Below are 20,023 nucleotides of genomic sequence, written 5' to 3'. Positions count from 1 at the left end.
ACGGTGCCGTCATCGCGACCTCGTCCTCGTCCTACTTCTTCTTCTTGCCCTCCCTCTTCTTCTTGCCCTTGGTCTCCGACGCGAACTCAGCCTCCGCTGCGGCGTCCCAGTCCGCCCGGACTTTATCGGCGTTCGCCTTCAATTCGGCCCTCCACTTCCAACTCGATTCCATCCACGGCACGAGCTTCTTGTTGAGCCAATTGAAGAGGATGCACAGGCCGATGAGGACGGCGAGCGACTTCTTGTCGATCTTGCTCCAGTCGATTGCCATGTTCAACGCGGAACGCTGTGGGCAACATGGAGCAGTTTTTCGGGAAAAGTGCACGAAAGGCCCAAACCCTCGACGACCTCCGAAATTAGCCTCTTGCTTGCTTGGCGAGACATCGCCAGCTCGCGAGAGTCTCGACCAATCACGATCCTCCTTTGCGTCAGGATTTTTTATTGGTTCTTGCCCGTTCGGCAAACAGCTTTTTTGATGACGTTGGCGTCCAGTGCCGCACTGGGGAGGCGCGGAGCACCAGGGCGGGTGGGATTCGATCGGGACGCGTCGGTCGCATCCGCATTTGGATAGGATGAGCGCGTGTGTCGCGCTGGGAAGGTCGGTCCAGATTTCACCCCGCGAGCCCCACGGTCGTCGGCCCTCGATCATTTTTTTCGCGGGAACCCTTGGGAAAAGGAACAGTCCGTTCGGTCGTCACCCGCGCTCGACCCTGACCCCTTAACCTCCCCGATCCGATGCGCAGGATGCCGGCGGTGAATTCCACTCGCGGTGTTCCGATACCCTCGCGACGATGCGTCTCGCGAGCGTCGTCGGGCGCCGTCCGGTGGCGCGGTAGCCACCTCGCGTGGCGCCGCGACCCCTCATCAAGCCCTGGGCCGCGGCGATCGCGCGCCGGTCCGGAGGCCCCGGGGGAGACGTTCCCACGACGCGAAAACGGCGAGCAGGAGGACGACCAAGCGGCGATGGAAGATGACCAAACGCGCGAGGAGGACCCCGTCGGCGACGACCGCGAGGCGTTCAAGCGGGAGCAGGAGCTCCAGTTTAGCATGAACGCAATCAGGCAAAAGGCGCTCATCCGCACCCGGCCGATGGGCGCGGAGGAACTCGAGCGGTGGGATCCCGACGCGGACCAGACGTCCCCGACGAACGACGACGGCACAGCTGGCGACCCCATGATCGGGCGCGCCGGCAGGGATCCGACCGTCCTCGTCTCCCCGTCGATGGAAACCCGTCGAAACCCATCTTCGAAACCCATCTTCGGTAAAGAGGAGCTCGACGAGGTCATCGCGCTGGCCATCCCCGCGCTCGGATCTCTGCTCGCGGACCCGCTCATGTCCTTAGTGGACACGGCGGTGGTGGGTCGACACTCGAGCACGTCCCTCGCGGCGCTCGGTCCGTCCACGGCGGTGTTCCAGATCGTCTTCCAGCTCTTTTCGTTTCTGAGCATCACGACGACGGGGATGGTGGCGAGGGCGTGCGCGGGTGGCGATAACGGCACCGTGCGCAGGGCGCTCGCCAACAGCACCATCCTGGCGGTCGCCTTTGGGACCGCGACCTGCCTCGGCCTGAACGCCTTCGCCCCGGCGGTGTTAAGCGCGATGGGCTGTTCCCCGGACCTCGTCGCGACGGCTACGCCCTACCTCCGCGTGAGAGCCTTCGCGATACCCGCGGTGCTCTTCTGCACGTCCGCGCAGGGCGGGTGCCTCGGGTTACAGGACGCCAGGACGCCGCTCCTGATATTCACACTCGCGGCGGTCGTCAACGTCGCCGGGGACTTGTACGCGGTGGGGGGTGCGTGGGGGGGTTTGGGGTTGGGGGTTAAAGGCGCGGCGTGGGCCACGCTGGCGGCGCAGTACGTCAGCGCGGCGGTTTTCTTTCGCGTGCTGACGTCGCGACGGATGCTGCCACTGACGTGGGGGGACTGGAGGCTCCCGTCGGGGGCGGAGATGCGGCAGATATGCTCCATCTCGGGCATGCTCCTGCTCGGGTCGCTCTGCCGCATGGGCGTGTACACGATGATGACGATGACGGCGTTGAAAATTGGCGCGCTCACCATGGCGGCGCACCAGGTGGCGCTGCAGATCTTCTGGACCCTGACCTACTTCGTGGACCCGCTGTTCGTCGCGGCGACGTCGTTCATCGCGCGGGATCACGGCAGGCGCCCCGAACGCGTCCGTCGCATGGCGTGGCTTTTGTTGCGCTTATCCGTCGGAGTGGGCGCGTTTATCGCCGTCGTCTGCTACCTCGTCCCCACGCACGCCGCGGGCGCGTTTACGACGGACGCGACGCTCGCGACGATGATAGGGTCCATCGCGCCGCTCATGGGCACCGCGCAGCTCGTCAGCGCCGTCGTGTTGGTCGCCGAGGGCGTCCTCATCGGGTGCGGCGATTTAAGGTACCTGCTCAACGTGCACTGCGTAAACTTTATCGCGTTGGGCGCTCTGCTCTGGTGGGTGCGCCACTCGGGGCTGGGTCTGCACGGGATCTGGATCGCGGTCCTCGCCAACCAGCTCCTGAGGCTGACGCAGCACGCGGCGCACGTGTGGCGGGGGGGAGGCCCCGACCTCTTGGACAGGGCAACGACGAGAGCGACGGCGGGCGACGGCGGGTGACGCGCGACGGCGACTGACGCAAAAGACGATTCGCGAAACGCGTAAATTCCAGACTGGGACTACGACAGATCCGAGGAACGCGCGTCCGGTCCTCCGGCGACGCCAGGCGGACGCACGCGCGGAGAGTCTCGGGGTTTTTCTCTTTCTATTTCTCGGGAGGGGCGAGCGGCGGCGCGCGCGGCCCGACCCGCCCACCTCACTTGTTGTAACACTTAATTGAAGGTAATTAAGATCGCGCTGCGCTCAATCGGGCAACCGACGGACCGCGGCGAACGCGAACGTGGCGGCCAGCACGACGGCCGTCGCCAACGCCGCGAGCTCGTGAAGCGGGTCCACTCCCGCCGCGTGCGCACCCACACCCCCGAGGAACCACCCTCCTCCTCCTCCTCCTCTCGCCTCGACATCGTCGCCGCCGGATGGTGGTCCCGGCAGCTTCGGTCCCTCGCCTTTCGGTCCGCCCCGGTGCCTCGCGGTCGCCTCGCCGCTGGCCACCGCCCGCCCGTCTCCGCCCATCGCCGTCCACGTCACCTTCTCCCCTTCCCTGAACGCCTCCCTCAGCACCTCCCCCGTCGTCCCGCCCCGCACCCTCACGTAGTGCCCCAGCGGCATCACCAGGTGCCCTCCGCCGTTGGCGAATTCGAGGCGAACGGAGGCCATGACGTCTCCCCACTCCCGCTCCGCGCGCTCCCACCAACGCGGCCCGTGTCGTCCCCTCGTCCCACCCGGGCGTCGTTCCCACCGCTCGCGTCGTTCGGTGAGCTCCTCGAACGCCTGACGAATCTCCACGAACGCGTCCTGGTTCCCGCCCTTGTCGGGATGGTGGATCAGCGCCAGCCGCTTGAACGCGACGCGAACTTCCTCGTCGCTGGCGCCGAAGCTCACGCCGAGCACCTTCCACGGGCCGAACGGCTCGACGGGCGTCTCCTTCCCGGGTTCGCCGTCCTCCTCCTCCGCGAGCGCGGACGTCGCCGCGGTGAGCGCCAGGAGGAGCACGAGGATCCACCGTCGTCGTCGTGCCATCGCTCCGCTCCGTGCAACCTGATGTGCGAACGGAAGCGGCCTTCTGTTGTGCAATCCGAGAAATCGGCACCGAGAAGAAAAGTCAACGGTGAACTCGATGGGGCGTCACTGCCTCCTCGCGCCGACATGGGCGACGAGGAGGAGTCAGACTCGCTCGGGACGGTCGAGGAGCGCGATTACGATGTCCTCTCCGCCGTGGGACTGGACCGGCTCCGCGCCAAGCTCGGTACGCGCGCCCCCTTCCCCCCCGACGTCCGCGCGATTTTCGAACTCTGGCGCGCCAGCCGCGCACGCCTCAATCCGCCCCCGTTACCCGCCTGACCCGGTCGCGCCCACCCGTATCGCAGACGCCCGCGACCACGAGACGCGAACGGACGGCCTGCGCTCGCTGAGACGGGCGCTGGAAGGACCCCCGGGCGGTCCGCGGGACGATCGCGAGATTCCGACGCCCGACCCCGACGCGCCGCGCGACGAGCCCGAGGCTGACGACCCCGAGGAGAATCTCGGCGACGACGCGCCGAACGACGCGGGGGAGCCGGCGAAAGCCCCGGCCGGCCCGTCCGCCCGCCCGCTCGACGCCGCCACCGTCGTCCGCCTCTTCCACACGTGCTCCGCGTCCCTCGCGCGCGCCCTCGCGGATCCGCATCCGGCGGTCCACGCCGAGGCCTGCCTCGCCACCGCCGCGCTGTGCGCCCACTGCGACGGCGAGACGATGCGGACGTTTTCGCCGTGGGTCGCGCGTGACGCGTGGCCGACGCTTCTCACGCAGCTCTTCGGACCGAGGGTGGTGTCCGACAGGGCGCACATGTGCGCGGTGGCGTGCCTCGGGGCGTGCAGGGACCCGAAACTGCTCGAGCAAGTCGCGGATGCGATGGAACGAACCCGCGATGGTACAAACCCGCTCGCCGCGACGAGGCTCCTGGACAAGGTGGCGCGAATCTTGGGCGATTGGCCCAGCGGCGCGCTCCTGGACGCGTGTAAACCCCACGCGATCCGCGCGATCGACGCCGGGTTGAAGCACGGCGGCCTCGCCGTCGACGGCGCGCGAACGACCACGAACGACGATCGCGACTCAAAGTTCCATCCAAAGTCCGCCGCCGAAGAAAAGTACTCCCCCCGGCGCAGGACGGAGCTGCTGGATCCCGGCGTCGGCGGCGGGTGCGTGGACGCCACGCTCGCGAAAACGACGGACTCTCACCCGTCCACCGTCGCCGTGCGCGTCGCCGCGAAGGCGGCGTTCGACGTCTTCGAGGCGGCGTGGCCCAAGCACGCGGAGGGGTGGCTTCGGAGCGGGATGGAGCCGCGGTGGCGCCGGCTGGTCACGCACGGGGTTTTGGAGATGCCGGAGGAGTCGGGAACGTACGCCAGGGGCGGGTATCCGTCGGTGCCGCGGGGGCGAACGAGCGCGGAGGTGGCGGAGCACGAGCGCGAGGAGGCGTTTGCGGAGCGGCGGAACAAAGGGTCGGACAAAGGGTCGAACAAAGGGTCGGCGAACAAAGACCCGGACGCGTCGGAGGATGTCGACGCCCGGCGATTGACGATTCCGGGAAACTTCCGGACGACGCCGTTCCAACCGCCGTACGCCCCGCTGCGCGCCAAGCCCACACACAAGGTGGTCGCGTCTCACCCCCGACCGCCCCCTCCGAAACCCCTGTGGGTGGACCCGCCGTCGCCCGTTCGACGAAAGTTCGAAGCTGAAAAGAGGGCGGAGGACGAGCGAAGGGGCGCGCCGCTCGCGGAGTACTACGAAGCCGTGCGAAGCCGCGGCGGGTTGTCGGCGAGGGAGTGCGGGGTTTCGACCGGTTCGTTCGACCCGAACGACGTCGCGAAGACGGCGGAGGAGAGCGCGCTGTACAGGGACCTCGAGGCGCTGGACGCGAGGATGGAGACGTTGCGAGTCAAGAGCGTCGGCGCGAGGATGTACGAGCATTACGCGGAGGCGTTTTACCGGCCGGGGGGCGCGACGGACTCGTCGGAGATTAGCGCCAAACGCAAAGTGGAGCGCGACAGGGAGACGGAACGGGCGTGGCGCGGGGAGCTTGGGGACGAAGAAAAGTTGGCACCCGGGGATGGAAAGTCGGCACCCCGGGACGGGGAGAGCGCCGGCGTCGTGGAGAGGGCCAGGCGGGACGCGGAGAGGCTCGGAGCGGACGCCGGCGCGCTTCCCGGGTTCTCCCTCGACGCCGCGGGTCGACTTCGACGGATCACGCAACCGTCGCTTCAGTCGCTTCGAACAGCTGGCGTCAACGCGAAGACCCCGCCGAAGGTGTCGCTCGCCACCGCGGCGCTCCTGGGCTTACCAAACGACCGCGTCGCGTCGCCCGGGACGAAAGGCGTCGACGAACGCGTCTTCACGCCGTCGAGGACGACGGAGGAACGCGCGCGTAACCTGGCTAGGATCCGAGCCGAGCTGTCGGAGTTTAGGCGCGACCTCGAAGCGGCGGCCGCCGCGGACGTACCACAGGGAGCTGGGGGACGAAAAGTCGGCACCCGGGGACAAAAAGTCGGCACCCTGGAGACCGGGCCGTGGAGGCGGGACCGCGACGCGACTGCGAAGGCGGCGGACGCGTTCGAGCGGGAGGTGACGGCGGCGAACGAGGAGCGAGACGAGGCGAAGGTTCGTAAAGCCGCGGCCAAGTCCGCCGTCGAGAGGCACAGGATTCAGCACGCGCTCAAGGTTAAGAAACTGGCGAGGGAGAACCTCGAGTTCGAGGAGCGCATGTTCCGCGAGGCCGAGGACGAGCGGGTCCGGAAGGAGGCGGAGCACGCGGCGGCGCTCAAGGCTCTGGCGTTTAAGGCGCGAATGGAGACGGAGATGGCGGGAACGTACGCGCTCTCCGCGGAGGAGCTTCTGGCGTACCCGGGGCCGCCGAATCCGTACGAGCTCGGCGCCACCTCGTTCGCGAAGAAGGACCAGAAGGACCAGAAGGACGCCGATAAGAGGACCACCGATAAGAAGCCGGCCGCGGGGCCCAAGGCGGGGCCCAAGGCGGGGCCCAAGGCGGGGCCCATGGCGTGGGGCGGGCGGGATAAATCGCCGGCTGCTGCTCGAGCGGAGCGCGCGCGAGCGGCGGAAAAGGAACGCCACGAGCGCGACCGCGAGGCGCGTCGGAGATTGTCCGCCGCCGCCGCGAAGGCTTCGGCGGGCGGGGCGCGGGATCGAGAGGGCGGAAGGGGAACCAAGGAGGGCGCGCGGGTTTCGTGGGACGAGAATCTGGAGCGGACCGAGGGAGGTTCGTCGGCCGACGCCGACGCCGGGAGGGGGAAACCGGGCGGCGAGGCCGAGTTCGATTCCAGGCCTCTGCGCGAGAAGGTCCCGATCGGGCGCAGCTACTGACGACAACGGCGACGGGCGAGACGCCGACGGAGGACTGAGACGAGTAATACACTGAGAACAAGCCGCGGGCTTCAAACCGCGCAAACCTACGTCGAGCGTGTGTCGCTCAACCCCAATCACTTACTTCACCGCGGACCACGACTTGAACGTGTGCGTGTGCGTGCAGAGCGCGTCCACGACGTCCGCGCCCGCGCCGGGTTCGCCCACCAGCAGCCCGTGCACCTTGAGCCCCATCTCCTCCTTGGCGGTGTCAAGTTTGGCCACCACGTCGACATCCGGGGGCCGAATCTCGCCGTCGGTGACGAGCAGGATATCCGCGTTGCTCCACTCCTCCTGACCCAAACGGTCCAACGCGCGGATGAAGGGTTCGTCCACGTCCGTGCCGCCGTGGAAGGACCCGGCGAGGAACTCCAGGAGCTTGCTGACGCCCTGCCCGGTCACCTTGAGCTCCAGCTCCTGGCAGTCGCCCGGACCGGAGAACGAGTACAGGTAACACGCGCGCTGCTGGCTCTTGGCCTGTCGCATGCACTCCAGGGCCATCGCCTTGGCGACCGTCTCCCTGGCGCCCATCATCGAACCCGAGGTGTCCAGGCAGAGGATGATCGGCCCGCACTCCGCGGCGGGTCGGATCTCCATCCCGTCGGTGGTCACCGCGGGCTCCTCCGCCCAGCCCACCCGTTCATACGAGAGCAGCGTCCTCTCCATTCGACGCGCGAAATGGAGCAGTCGAGCCGGTCGACTTCCCTGGGCGATGAGCGCCATCTCGCCGGGCAGCATCCTGGACAGGTCGTCGCTCCGAGCTAAGCCCGCGGTCTCCTCGGGCTCCATCGGCGATCGCGTCAGGCCGACGGGCATGCCGCGGCGGTCGCGCTGACGGGGCGCTCGGCGAAGGGGCCCGCGGCCGGACCCCCGCCCGAGCGACCTGACCAGATCGCGCAGCTCCCTGAGCTCCTCCAGCTTCCGGCGCAGGGAGTCGAGCTCCTGCCAGCCGGTCTGCTGCCACAGGCCCTTGGTGATGTCGAATCCCTCGGGTCCGTCGGCGAGATCGTCCAGATCCAGGCCCTCGAAAGCCTTCGCCGCCTTGTCGAGCTTGTCCACCGCGGGTTCCCACTGCTCCTTGAAGTCCTCCATGAGCTGCTCCACCAGCTCCTTGTTCGCCGCCTTGGCCGCCTCCCTCGCCTCTTCTCGCCGACGTTTCTCCTCGTCCGACTCCCCATCCCCGCCCTCCATGCTCATCTCTATGTCCTCCATAGCCGTCTTTTTCCCGTCGGACGAGTCTTCGCCCGAACCCCCGCCGCCCGATCCCTGCGAGGGATCGCCGTCCTGCTCGTCGTCCCCGGCGTCGCCCTCGCCGCCGCCGCCCTCGCCGCCGTTCGGATCGTCATCGTCGTCCGGGTCCCCTTCCTGCCCGTCCCGGCCGCTGCCCCCCGACTCGGACTCCGTCTTCGGCGGCGACTCGTCTTCCGTTTCGCCCTCGTCAACCTTTTGCTGCTCGTACACGTACAACACGTCGAGGATGTTCTTCATCAGGGTGTCGAGGACGGGGGGAAACTGCCTGGTGAACCGCGCCATGTCCAGGTCCCCGAGGGCCTCGAGTAACGCCTCCCTGAAGATTAAATCGTCGGGCCACTCCGTCTCGGCGCCGGGCAGCAAACCGCGCGCGAGCTGCGCTTTCCACTCCTGGATCCCGCTCGCGCATCGCCGAAGCGAGTCGACGTTGCCGGAGGTGGACGGGAGCCGGAGCAGCAGGGGAAGCAGGTCCGGGGATATGGAGTTGAGCGCGCCCGCCTGACCGGACGCCATCAGCAGGCCGAGGTTGGCCATCGCCTGCTTCCGCGCCTTGGCCTCGCCCTCGTCCCCGAGCAGGTTCGGTCTCATGCCGAGAGCCCGCGCCACGTCGTCGCCGTCGGCGGTTTCGTCGAATTGCGACAGATCCGCGCCGCCCAGGAGAGCGCCGCCGATGCCGGACGCGGCGTCGTCGCCGGATCCCCCGTTCCGCGGGGCTGGATCGCCGTCCCGCGGCGCCGCCCCGGGGGCGACGGGGCGACGTCGTCTGCGCCCACCCATCATCGGACGCTCAAACCTAGGCGAAGCTGGAACCGCCCCGCGGGCTCGTCCGTCTCTTCGACCCACCGCGCCGGCCGATCGGTGACCGCGCGCCGTCGCGGGCATCGCCGCGGACGTGCTCGCCATGATCGACGTTGCGATCGACGAGAGCGGCGCCGCGTGCGTGCGCCCTTGTGACTTGACGTTGAGACTCCGTTGAGACGTTCGCGGATAGGCCGCTGGCGAAACTGGTGCACGAGAAAATCGACCTGCGCCGCGGGCGCTGATGGGATTCCGTTCGCCGAAACTCTCAGCGATCCCGAACCATGAGATCAACCTGGTGTTTTGCGTTCAACACCGAGCCGAAAAACTGGGGCGGGTCCAGCTTGGACGATAAACAAACCGAAATCCCACGATATCGAAGGGAAATCGCGGCAGTTCCACTGTTGACCACGTACGACAATCTGGCGCGGGCTCGGCCAATTATCGTTCGCGTTGTTTCCACGTGTTGCGCCCAGCACGGCCGGATCCGGAGGAAAAAGCGCCGGGCGCCAAACAACCCCGAATATTCGACACCTGTGGCGGTCGGTGGTGTCGTGAGCTCACGAAACGACGGACGCGACCCACTTTGCGCCGCAACCCCCCCCGCCGCCGCGCCTCAAACCCCTGAACAACCACCGCAGGTAACCCACCCAACATGGCTTCCATCGTCGAGGTCGCCCACGCAACCGACGGCGCCCCGGGCAAGCTCGCCGCGCCCGCTCCCGTCGCCCGCGCCATGCCCGAGTGGTCAGACAAGGAGAAGGCCAAGATCAGGCGCGTCTTCGACGAGTGCGATGCGGACCACTCCGGCACCGTGTCCTTCGCCGAGATCACCAGGGGCCTCGCCAAGGACAAGGAGCTCGCGCGCATCCTCGGCATTCCCAAGGAGGCCGCCACCGCCTCCGGCGTGGAGGACCTCAAGGCCATCTTCGTCGGTCTCGACGTCGACGCCTCGGGCGAACTCGACTTCGACGAGTTCGGCCTCTTCTTCGCCGAAAGAGTCGAGATCCTCCGCTACCTCCCCGGCGCCGACGACGACGACAAGTTCTGCGTGATGACCGAGTCCGCCGCGCACCTCTCCCCGAACCTCGCCGCGTCGTTCGAGTCCAAGCTCGCCGCCGTCGAGCCCAAGGTGGACGGCCTCGCCGCCGCGATGCTCGCGCAACTCCCCGCCGCGGTCAAGCACTTCCTGGAGCCCTCCGCCATCCTTAAAGACGCGCGCGCGCGGGGCAAGTCCCTCGCCGCCGCCGGCCTCACCCAGGTTTCGCTCGACGCCTACGCCGCCGCGATGCTCTCCGCCCTCGCCGACGCCCTCGGCGACGACGCCTTCACCTCCGCGCACTCCGAGGCGTATGGCAAGTGCGTCCGCAACCTCTGCGACATGTACAGGCTCGGCGCGGAGGACGCGCAAAAGGCGGAGAGGGAGATCAAGGCTGCCGCGATCGAGGCCGCCAAGGCCAAGCTCGCCGCCGAGAAGCTCGCCGCCACGGAGGCTGCCGCGAAGGCTGACGCCGACGCCGTCGCCATCGAGGAGGCCAAGACCGCGGCCATCGAGGCCGCCAAGGCAAAGCTCGTCGCCGAGAAGGAGGCTGCGCAGACCGCGCTCGCCGCGGCCAAGGCTGCGGCGGAGGAAGCCGCCAAGATGGCCCAGGCCGCCATCGACGCCGCCGACGCCGCGGAGAAGGCTGCCATCGCCGAGCTCACCGAAAAGGCCGAGGCGGACAAGGCCTTGGCCGTCGAGGCCAAGAAGGCCAAGGAGGCTGAGGCCAAAGCCGCGGAGGTTGCCAAAAAGGAAGCCGAGAAGGCCGCCGCGGATGCCGCCAAGGCGTGCGAGCTGGCCAACAAGAAGCGCAAGGAGGAGGACGCGCGGCGCGCGAAGGAGCGCGAGGCTGCCGCGAAGAAGGCGGCCAAGGACAAGTCCAAGAAGACCACCGCGGAGCTCCAGGAGGAGGAGGCGGCTAAGCTCGAGCGCCTCGCGAAGGCTCTCGAGGAACAAGCTCGCCGCGAGTACGAAGCCGCTCGCGCGCCACTCACGCTCCAACCGCTCGAATCCTACGCCGTCGACGGCGCCGTTCCCGACAAGGGTTCGACATGGCAGTACCCGACCGAGTCCGACGGGTGGTTCCGCATCCACAACACCATCCGCGCGGAGATGACCAAGCTCGCCGCCGCGCTCGACGCGTGCGCCGCGACGGGTGAACCTTTGCCCGCGTGGAAAGTCGACGCGATCAAGTCGTACTGGTCCCTCCACAGCGCGCTGGTGCGTGCGCACCACGCGCACGAGGACGACATCTTCTACCCGCTCCTCGCCACGCGTTGCGCGCTCCCGCCCAAGCTGGAGATTGTCCACGGCGACGTCCTCGAGCTCTCGGCGGCGGTTGACCTCGCGGTGAACGCGCTCGAGCCCGGCGCGGACCTCGTGCCGCTCGTGTCCGCCTTTGACGCGTACAAGGCGACGATGGAGCCCCACTTCGCCGAGGAGGAGGCTGTCTGCGTTCCCCTCATGCGCGCGTACTTCAGCTTCAAGGAGATCGCCGAGGTGATGGCGCCGATGATGAAGAAGATGGACCCGCTGGTGATGGGCGCGTTTGTGCACCACCAGGGCTCCAAGGACCAATTCATGAAGTTCATGAAGCAGGAGAAGATCCCGGCCATCGCGTGGTACGCCGACTTCAAGTCCATGCGCACCAAGTACAGGGCGGCGCAGGAAGCCGTCGCGCAGGCGCTGCTCACCGGCGTCGAGCCCGCGCAGGGCAAGCCCGCCAAGACGGGAAAGAAGGACCTCGCCGACGCGATGCGCTGCGGCCTCGGCGAGTGGGCGGTTCCCATCCCCGGGTACGCCCCGATCTCCTTCGACGAGCCAATTGAGAAGACCGAGAAGGAGGAGCCCGAGCCCGAGCCCGAGCCCGAGCCCGTTCCCACCGTCGAGGAGGAGACCGCGCAGGAGCCCGTCGAGGCGGAGGGCGCGGAGGAGGCGGCGGAGGAGGAGGCAATCGCGGAAGAAGCCGAGCCCGAGGCGGCGGAGGAGGAGGAGACGCCCGAGGCTCCCGCCGCCGCCGAGGAGGAAGTTTCCGCCCAGGAGGAGAAGAAGGAGGAGGAGGTCAGCTTCGCCTAACTCGTACGCGGCGCGCTGTCGCACCCGCTGTACCGCTCTGCTTCCCGTATGACTTGCGTTGAACTTTAATTTTAAATTTCTCGTTGTAACTGTAAAGTCGCGCTCAAATCATCGCCGCGGCGGATGCGCGCGGTGCCTGCCTTTCGCGCACGGCGGCACGCGCATGAACTCGTCGAAGTCGTACACGTGCACGTCGCAGCACGCCCACCCCTTCTTGCGCTCGTGAAACACCGGGGGTCCCGGATGGTGCAGGCACGCGTCGTCGGCGTTTTCCGCCTCGGTGTACCGAGCGCCGCATCCCGCGTTGCGACACGTCCGCGGCTCGAGCGGGTCCACGTCGTCCACGAGATCGTCCACGTCATCGTACACGTGGCACGTCGCTCGTCGCGCCGCGTACGGGTCGACGTACGCCGCCTGAGCCTCCGCGCTCGCCGCGTGGTCGCTGCAGAAGAAGCCCTGCGCGCATCGCGCGCATCGGGCCTTGGACGCGGGATCTCCTCGACTCGTAGGGCCGTTTTCCCGCTCCGCCGCGCGCGCCTCGACGGAGAGGGGCAACGGGACGGGCGCCGCGCCCGGAGCGGCGGCGTTGGGTGACGGCGCCGCGCGTGTCACCTTTGGTTTCACCTGGGTGTGCCGCCCCACCGCGCACCCCTTGATCTCCATGAAGAGCGCAAAGTCGTGCGACCGCGCGCCGCAGCACGACCACTGCTTGGTCCCGTCGTGGAACACGGGCGCGCCGGGATGGTGGCGGCAGCATCCGGGCGGGTTACCGCGCAGGGCGTCGTAGACGACGTCGCACCCGATGCGCTGGCACACGTACGCCCCGTCCGGACGCGTCGAGGGCGGCAGAGGGCTCCCGTCCACGTCCTTCGCGACGGCGCCCGTCGCGTCGGCGCCGTCGTCGTCGCCATCGTCGGGCGACTCCACGCCTCCCGAGCGAAAGTACGCGCGGATCTGCGCCTCGCTCCAGCGCAGGTGCGCGTCCTCGGGAGGCGGCGGACACGACGGATGCGAGTCCGACAGCACCTCCACCAGGTTCGCGCGCCTCACCGCGTCGTCGGGCACCCCGCCGGGCATGGCGCTTCGCACTGACGGAAGGCGCGACGAGGCGACGGTTTTTCTTCGGCGCCTTCGAGACGACTGACTGTTCGTTCATTCACAGGTGCTCTTTTTACAATGGGCCGGTAATAGGTTGCTACCCTCGCCGCGTGGTCACCGCACGCCCCGCCGACGGCGGCGGAGCGTGGTCACCGCCCACGACGATCGCTCGCGATGCGCGCGCGCCTCTCCGCTTCGCGACGTCGCCCCGCTCACTCCCCGGGGAGCGCCAAGCCCCTCCCGGCCTGCGCCATCGTCGTCGGCGCCCCCCTGTGCCTGTACACCTTCTTGGGCACGTACGCGGCTCTGTGCGCCTCGTTCGCCTCGTCCCACGCCCCGAGCACGTCCCCCCAATCGCGCTCGTGCTCCACCGCGGACGCGTGGTTCACCGCATCGTACGTCGACCAGTCGGGCTCGGACCCAGCCGACCACGGCTTGGCGAAGGCGGCGGCGGCGTCGTCGTCCGACTCGACATTCGTCCACGGCTTCGCAAACGTCGACGCGGTGGACGAGGATGAGGAGGATGAGGATGAGGATGAGCCGCGGGTGTCCACGGACGCCGTGGACGCCCGAGTCCTCGCGTTCGCCCTCGCGTTTTTCATCGCCAGGCCCGCGACGGGCGCGTCGGCGTCGCCGCTCGATCGTTGGACCCCCCCGACGCCGCTCCCCGGGTTGGGATCCGGGAGGTCGCCGGATCGAATCCCGTCGTCGCCAGCCGCCACCGGGTCGACCCTGAGCTTATCCAACCCCTTGGGCTCCGCGGACGTCGGCACCAGGTGCGTCGGCGGCGTGTACATCGTGGTCACGCGAGAATACGCCAGGAGGTTCTCGTCGTCGGGCGCCGACCAAACCTCATTCGCGGTCGCGTCCATGTCGACGACCCTCACGTTCTCCCACCCCGGCGCCTTGGCCTCGACAGCCTCGCGCATGAGGTGATGCTCGAGCGGGTAGTCGTGCGTGCCCGTCGCGTCCTCCGCGTCCGCTCGATGCATCGATTTCAAAGCGTTGACGCCGTATATCGCGAGGGAGCCGCACATGCGCGGGTGCTTGAGCGCGTTGATCGCGACGAAACCCGCGGATGCCCACGTCGGGACGGACGGGTAGGCGTTTGTGGTGGCGTAATTGCGTAGGGCGACGTGCGGGTCGCCGGTGTTGAGGAGTCCCGCGAGGACGGACATGAGCTCAATCTCCGGCGCGTCGGCGAGGGTGCGGAGCGCGTTTGGATCGGACGAGACGTCGTAGGTGACGAATTCTCGCTCGCATCCGTCGGCGGCGGCGCACGGGGAGGTCCACGCGGGGTTGCCCGGGCCGTCGCCGGAGATGACGCGGATGGAGTCCTTCATGCCGAGGTCCTCGGGGGATAGGGTGTTCGGGGTGCGGTCGTTGAAGCGGACGACGCAGTCAGCCGCGTCGATCTGCTGGCCCCATCCCTTGCCCGAGTACGTGTCGGTGGGGATGACGACCGCGCAGCTGTTGCACCACTGGGGCTTCTCCTGGAGCTTCGCCAGCGTGCGCTGCGCGACGACGGACATCTCGCCCGCTTGGAGCTGGTGCGTGCGGTAGCGATACGCCGCGCCGCCCGCGCCGGTGACGAGGAGCACCGCCGCGGCGAACGCGCCCATCGTGGATCGCGTCGTGCCGTTCGTCGCGGCGCCGTGCGCGCGGCGGGACGCGTGGGCGCCGCCGGGCGACGGGGCGCCCACCTTGGTGCGGATGGGCGGGAGGCCGGCGCCGAGGAGCGGCGCGCCCTCGTCGAGGACGGTGATCTTTTTCGTGGCCATCGGCGCGGGAGCTGTGCGCGCGCGGAAGGCGTTTCTGCCCTCTTTCTGCGCAGAAGACGCGGCCCACGCGATTGTAACACCTGTCCGACCGGATTGTATCATTGTTGTAACCTTATGGGTATTCATCGGTGGTCTATATAAAACCATTTTTATCTGGTCGGTCGACCACCAAGAATTGAAAAACTACCTTCGCATAATACGAAGGTACGGGCAAAACGTATTTGCCGTTTAAACTGCCAATTCGTATTTCTATTTATCACACCTGGTAGCTAAACCGTACTACTCGAGCGCTCCGAACCCCTCCGAGCGAGCGATGAGCGTGGGAGGCGGCCTCGTTCCCTCCGCCACGTCCCCCACCATCGGCACCGTCCACCGCACCCTCACGTTCATCCCCGCAGACGCGTCATTCGAACCCTCGCGGGAGCCCCCGTCGGCGCAAACCGCGACGAGCAGAGAGTCATCCGCCCTCGGCTTCAACAGCGCCATCCTCCACCTCGACGCAGTCGCCGCCCACGCGCGCCTCTCCACCGCGCTCGTCCCCGACCGCTCCGTGAGCGTGATGACGCCTGGTGATGACGGCGGTGCCAAACCCGAAGAAACCTTGGAACGACCGTCGCTTTGACGAAGCGTCACGTCGAACCCGCCGAAGGGGTGCGCCGCGATGCCCGTGCCGAGCGCCTTGACGTACGCTTCCTTCAGCGTCCACGTGCGCATGAACGCTGAAGCGCGTGCGTCATCGTCCCCGATGGCCTTGAGGGCGTCGTGCTCGAGCGCGCTGAGCCATCGTCCCGCGAGCTTATCCGCCGCCGCGCTCGTCCGTCTCCGTTCGTCTTCGCAGTCCACGCCGACTTCGTGCGACGCGTTTGCCGGGACGTCGGCGCCCCACCCCGGGGACGCCGACGGAGTCGGTGAGCCGCACGGTTTCCACCGCTGTTGGAGCGCGGGTTCGATACCCGGAGCGGACGTGACGGCGAGGACCACCAGGCGGTTGGTGTGCGAGACGCTGAACCGGATCCGCGTCCACGCGGCGTCGTCGTCGTCGTCGTCGTCATCGTGGGATGCCGAGGGATTGGACGATGAGGACGTCGCCCCCCCACCCACGCCGACGAGTCTGGGCTTGCCGTGCTCGCCGTGCGCGAACCGGAGGTCTGCCGGGGCCACCTCGCCGCCGCAGTACCTCGCGAGGACCCATCGCATCAGCGCCTTGCTGTGCGTCGCCTGTCGCAGCGCTCCTTCCGTCATGTTCGCCGCCTCCGACTCCAGCGCGTCTCGCTCGGACGCCGGCAGGCATCGTTCGCGGTAGTCGCGACACAGCGCCGGGTCCGCGGCGTCCGCCGGGTCCATGATCCACAGGTGCACGTCGCCCGGGGGCGGAAGCGTCACGCGATCGCCCTTGATCGCGGACGTGGACGTGGAGTCGGTCGTGGACGATCGCGCGACGACGGGGGGCGACGACGGCCGTCCCCTCGTCGCGCGGTGCGGCGGGCGAGGCGTGGGATGACTCGGTTGGAGCGACCAAGTCGCGTGGTGTCGCGCGCCGTTGTGCGACGACGCGCGGGTGAGCGAGGATGTGGTCGCGGTCGCGCCGCTCCTCGCTCGCGCGAGATGCGCTGGGGCGCCGCGCGTCGCGAGCGATACCATCGCCCGACCCAGCGAGGCGCCTCGCTGCATCGAGCCTCTGGCGGGGCCCCTCGTCGCGTGTGACGAGGTTCACCCACTGCTGCTGTGGGTGAAGATCCGACGTGTGCAGCGAGGTTTGAAAAGCGACCGCCCGGGATCTGCGTCGCTTCGCAGAACGACGGGCGCGATGGAGGGAGGCCAGGGCGCTCCCGAGCCGTCTTCGAACGGCGCGCACGAGCCGTTCGGCGCGCCGACCGCGCCGGCGGTGCCCGTGGGCCATCGCCCGGGGCTCCCCCCGCCGGTGGGGATCCCGGCGATGAACCCGCCACCCGAGGTTCATCGCTCGACGACGGTGGGGGTGAAGGAGGAAGAGACGCGCTGGGCGGGGCCGCCGATCGAGCCCCCGCCCCCGCGATTCTCATCGCCACCCGCGGTCATGCCGGTCACGGCCGCGGTCGCCGCCGCAAAGGCGGTCGCCGCGGAGATGCTCGCGGCGCCAGTCGCGGAGACGCCGGGGCGCGAGTGGCGGGTCGACGCGATGGACCCGTCTGACCCCCACGCCACCGCGCGCGACGTCCACAACGCGCACGTCCTCCCGCGATGGACGTTGGACGAGAACGACGGGCTCGCGGCCGGCGATGGCGCGGATGGACGCCCCGCGGCGGCGTTCGGCGTTGGCGCGACCGGCGCGTCGTCGTTCGCACCCGCGCGCGACGCGCCCGTCGACGCCTTCCCTCTCCCGCTCGGCGACCCCTCGCCTCCTCCCGCCTCCGACCCCGCGCTTTGCCAGCCGCCCCCGCCGCTCACCGTCGAGGAGGTGGACGCCGCGTGGGCCGCCATGTCCGCCCGCCCCATGGACGCGTCCATCGACGGCCTGTTGGCCGCGTCCGAGAGCTGGGTCGCGTGCGACGCGGCGGCGTGCGGCAAGTGGCGAAGGGTGCCAGCCGCGGTGGCGCTTCGCATCTCGGACGCGGAGCCGTGGTTCTGCCACCACTCGCGCGACGTTCGACACGACTCGTGCGCGGCGCCGCAAGAGCTCTGCGACGACGAGATCGACCGGAGGGTGAACGCCGCCGCGGCGCTGCAGTTACGCGCGGCGATCGAGGACGGCAAGCGCAAGCGGAAGCAGGAGCTCGACAGGCGGTACCGCGAGCGAAAGAAGGCGAGGCTGGCGGCGGAGCGGCGGGAGGCGCGCATCGCGGCGGGTCTCCCGCCGGACTCGCCCCCGCGTCCCCCAAAGAAGGAGCCGAAGAGGGAGGAGGGTGGGGCGCCGGGCGGGGTCAAGGCCAAGCGGGAGCCGCCGCCGCCGCCGCCCCGGTTTTATCCCGAGGCGTGCGTTCGGTGCGAAGCCGTCGGATGCGGGAAGTGGCGCAGGGTTTCCAGGCGCGTCGCCGCCGCGATCGGACCGAGAGATCGGTGGGTGTGCCACTTCGACGCGAACGTCCCGGCGGAGGAGAGGCACGTGTTTCCGTGCGAGCGGCCGTGCGAGTGGGCGACGGAGGAGGATCGAATCGCGTGGATCGTTGAGCAAAAAAGTAAAGAGGCGGAGGCTCGAGCGAACGGCGCGGAGATCGACGGGGATCCTTCGCCCGACCCGGTGGCCGACGGCACCGACGGCACCCCCGACGGCACCCCGGACAAGGCGCACAAGGGGCGGGGCGGTGGGAGGCCCGCGGTACCGCCGCCGGACTTTGCCAACGCCGAGGAGGAAGCGGAGTGGCGGCGACGTAAACACGAGGAGCGCACCGGCGTTCACCTGATGACGAAGGAGGAAGCCGGCATACGCGAGGACCTGCCGCGCGGGACCGTCAGCGGGTACGCCGCGGAGCAGATGACGGAGGAGGACGAGGACGAACACGAGCCGGGCGGCAGGGCGGACGGCGCGCCGCGGTCGATGCCGCCGCCGCGGCCGAGGGGCCAGCCCGCCGCCGCCGTGCCCGCGGTGTGCGGCGGCGTCGACGGCGTGTACCTGGCGAGGCGCGCCATGTTCCGGTGCATGTGCGGACCAGATCTGGAGGACTGCGCCGCCAAGTCGGGCGAGGGCGACGGCGTCGTCCTCACCACCACCGCGTTCGAGCGGCACTGCGGCATGGAGAAGAGCAAAAACTGGCGCAACTCTTGTTCGGTGACGTGCGCCGGGGGGCAAAAGGTGAAGATCGGGATCTGGCTCGACGAGGTGGGCATCGACGTCGCGAGGGGTAAGGGGGGCGGCGGCGGCGGCGGACCGGGCTCGCGCGCCCCTCCGAAGGATCACAAGGCGCCGAAGGAACCCAAGGGGCCGATTAAAGACACCCGGTGGCAGCCGCGGCGGCCGGGTCCGTTTGATAACCTCCCCCTGCGCCGCGTCATGACCGTGCTGGAGCTCGTCATGGACACCGAAGGGGACAGTCCGGGCGACGGACGACGGGCCATCGCGCGAGCGGGCACCGTGTGCAAGGCTTGGCTGTGCGCCGCGCAGGCTGTCGTCAAAGCTCGCGGCGCGGAGAGGTGGTGCCCGGAGATTGAGCGAACGGCGGGAGCGGAGGAGGAGGGGGAGGCCGGGAAGGGGGAGGCTGGGGAGGCGAAGAACGCCGAGGCGACGGCGAACGGGGGATCGGGCGATGGACCGGCGCGGCTTTCCGTCGGGAGCGCCGCGCCGCGCCCGATGGACCACGTCGCGCTCAAGCATCCCGGCGCGCAGGCGGTGGACCGTCGCGTGAAAGTCTTCTGGCCCGAGGAGAACGATTGGTTCACCGGCATCGTGTCCAAACACGACCCGAGCACGGATAAGCACACCGTGACGTACGACGACGGCGACGTCGAGGAGATCACGCTGGCGAAGGAGAAGATGGAGTGGCTGGATCCCGCTCCCGAGCCAGCCCCCGAGGGGCAAGTGCCCCCCTCGCCGCCTGACGAGAAGAAGAAGAAAAAAACCGGCACGCACCACGTGAAGTGGACCACCGAGGCGGATTACACCGCGACGCGCGCGCAGCTCGAGGAGATTTACGATTACGTCCCGCGTGGGGATCCGGAGGAAGTCGCGAGGGAACGCACGGTGACGCTCGCGCCGGACCACCCGCGGCGCGGCGAGAACGGCGCCATCGGGTCGCCCCGCGCCAACCCCAAGAAGAAGCCGGGGCGCAAGAGCCCGATGGACCACGTCTCGCTCAAGCACCCCGGCGCGCAGGCGGTGGACCGTCGCGTGAAAGTCTTCTGGCCCGAGGAGAACGATTGGTTCACCGGCATCGTGTCCAAACACGACCCGAGCACGGATAAGCACACCGTGACGTACGACGACGGCGACGTCGAGGAGATCACGCTGGCGAAGGAGAAGATGGAGTGGCTGGAGCCCGGGGGTGATTCGTTGCGCCC

At 68.8% G+C, this 20,023-nt stretch overlaps 9 protein-coding genes across 9 annotated transcripts; 3 read left to right on the top strand and 6 right to left on the bottom strand.

Moving 5' to 3' along the window:
- Window positions 1–31: 31 nt before the first annotated feature.
- On the bottom strand, window positions 32–649 carry MICPUN_63239 (predicted protein; the record flags this gene model as incomplete). The annotated part of the gene is made up of 1 exon (XM_002508924.1): window positions 32–649. One exon carries the CDS (start codon window positions 647–649, stop codon window positions 32–34), a length of 618 nt encoding a protein of 205 aa, XP_002508970.1.
- Window positions 650–1,221: 572 nt separating this feature from the next.
- Window positions 1,222–2,613, top strand: MICPUN_86817 (Multidrug/Oligosaccharidyl-lipid/Polysaccharide flippase; the record flags this gene model as incomplete). Its single annotated transcript, XM_002509166.1, has 1 exon — window positions 1,222–2,613. One exon carries the CDS (start codon window positions 1,222–1,224, stop codon window positions 2,611–2,613), a length of 1,392 nt encoding a protein of 463 aa, XP_002509212.1.
- Window positions 2,614–3,351: 738 nt separating this feature from the next.
- Window positions 3,352–3,555, bottom strand: MICPUN_74892 (predicted protein; the record flags this gene model as incomplete). Its single annotated transcript, XM_002508923.1, has 1 exon — window positions 3,352–3,555. A coding segment is annotated over one exon (204 nt), but the record flags the coding sequence as incomplete, so codon positions are not given.
- Window positions 3,556–3,759: 204 nt separating this feature from the next.
- MICPUN_63242 (predicted protein) lies at window positions 3,760–6,970 on the top strand (the record flags this gene model as incomplete). The annotated part of the gene is made up of 2 exons (XM_002509165.1): window positions 3,760–3,859; window positions 3,981–6,970. 2 exons carry the CDS (start codon window positions 3,760–3,762, stop codon window positions 6,968–6,970), a joined length of 3,090 nt encoding a protein of 1,029 aa, XP_002509211.1.
- A 36-nt stretch (window positions 6,971–7,006) lies between these two features.
- Window positions 7,007–8,170, bottom strand: MICPUN_109300 (predicted protein; the record flags this gene model as incomplete). The annotated part of the gene is made up of 1 exon (XM_002508922.1): window positions 7,007–8,170. A coding segment is annotated over exon 1 (1,006 nt), but the record flags the coding sequence as incomplete, so codon positions are not given.
- Window positions 8,171–9,713: 1,543 nt separating this feature from the next.
- Window positions 9,714–12,173, top strand: MICPUN_63244 (predicted protein; the record flags this gene model as incomplete). Its single annotated transcript, XM_002509164.1, has 1 exon — window positions 9,714–12,173. One exon carries the CDS (start codon window positions 9,714–9,716, stop codon window positions 12,171–12,173), a length of 2,460 nt encoding a protein of 819 aa, XP_002509210.1.
- A 120-nt stretch (window positions 12,174–12,293) lies between these two features.
- Window positions 12,294–12,986, bottom strand: MICPUN_72453 (predicted protein; the record flags this gene model as incomplete). The annotated part of the gene is made up of 2 exons (XM_002508921.1): window positions 12,294–12,675; window positions 12,730–12,986. Coding segments are annotated over 2 exons (639 nt in total), but the record flags the coding sequence as incomplete, so codon positions are not given.
- Window positions 12,987–13,483: 497 nt separating this feature from the next.
- On the bottom strand, window positions 13,484–15,199 carry MICPUN_63246 (predicted protein; the record flags this gene model as incomplete). Its single annotated transcript, XM_002508920.1, has 1 exon — window positions 13,484–15,199. One exon carries the CDS (start codon window positions 15,197–15,199, stop codon window positions 13,484–13,486), a length of 1,716 nt encoding a protein of 571 aa, XP_002508966.1.
- Window positions 15,200–15,331: 132 nt separating this feature from the next.
- MICPUN_63247 (predicted protein) lies at window positions 15,332–16,723 on the bottom strand (the record flags this gene model as incomplete). Its single annotated transcript, XM_002508919.1, has 1 exon — window positions 15,332–16,723. One exon carries the CDS (start codon window positions 16,721–16,723, stop codon window positions 15,332–15,334), a length of 1,392 nt encoding a protein of 463 aa, XP_002508965.1.
- Window positions 16,724–20,023: the final 3,300 nt, after the last annotated feature.

This window comes from Micromonas commoda, chromosome 12, assembly GCF_000090985.2.
Source record: "Micromonas commoda chromosome 12, complete sequence".
NCBI classification, from domain to species: Eukaryota; Viridiplantae; Chlorophyta; class Mamiellophyceae; order Mamiellales; family Mamiellaceae; genus Micromonas; species Micromonas commoda.
This window is presented reverse-complemented; position numbering and strand designations above follow the sequence as displayed.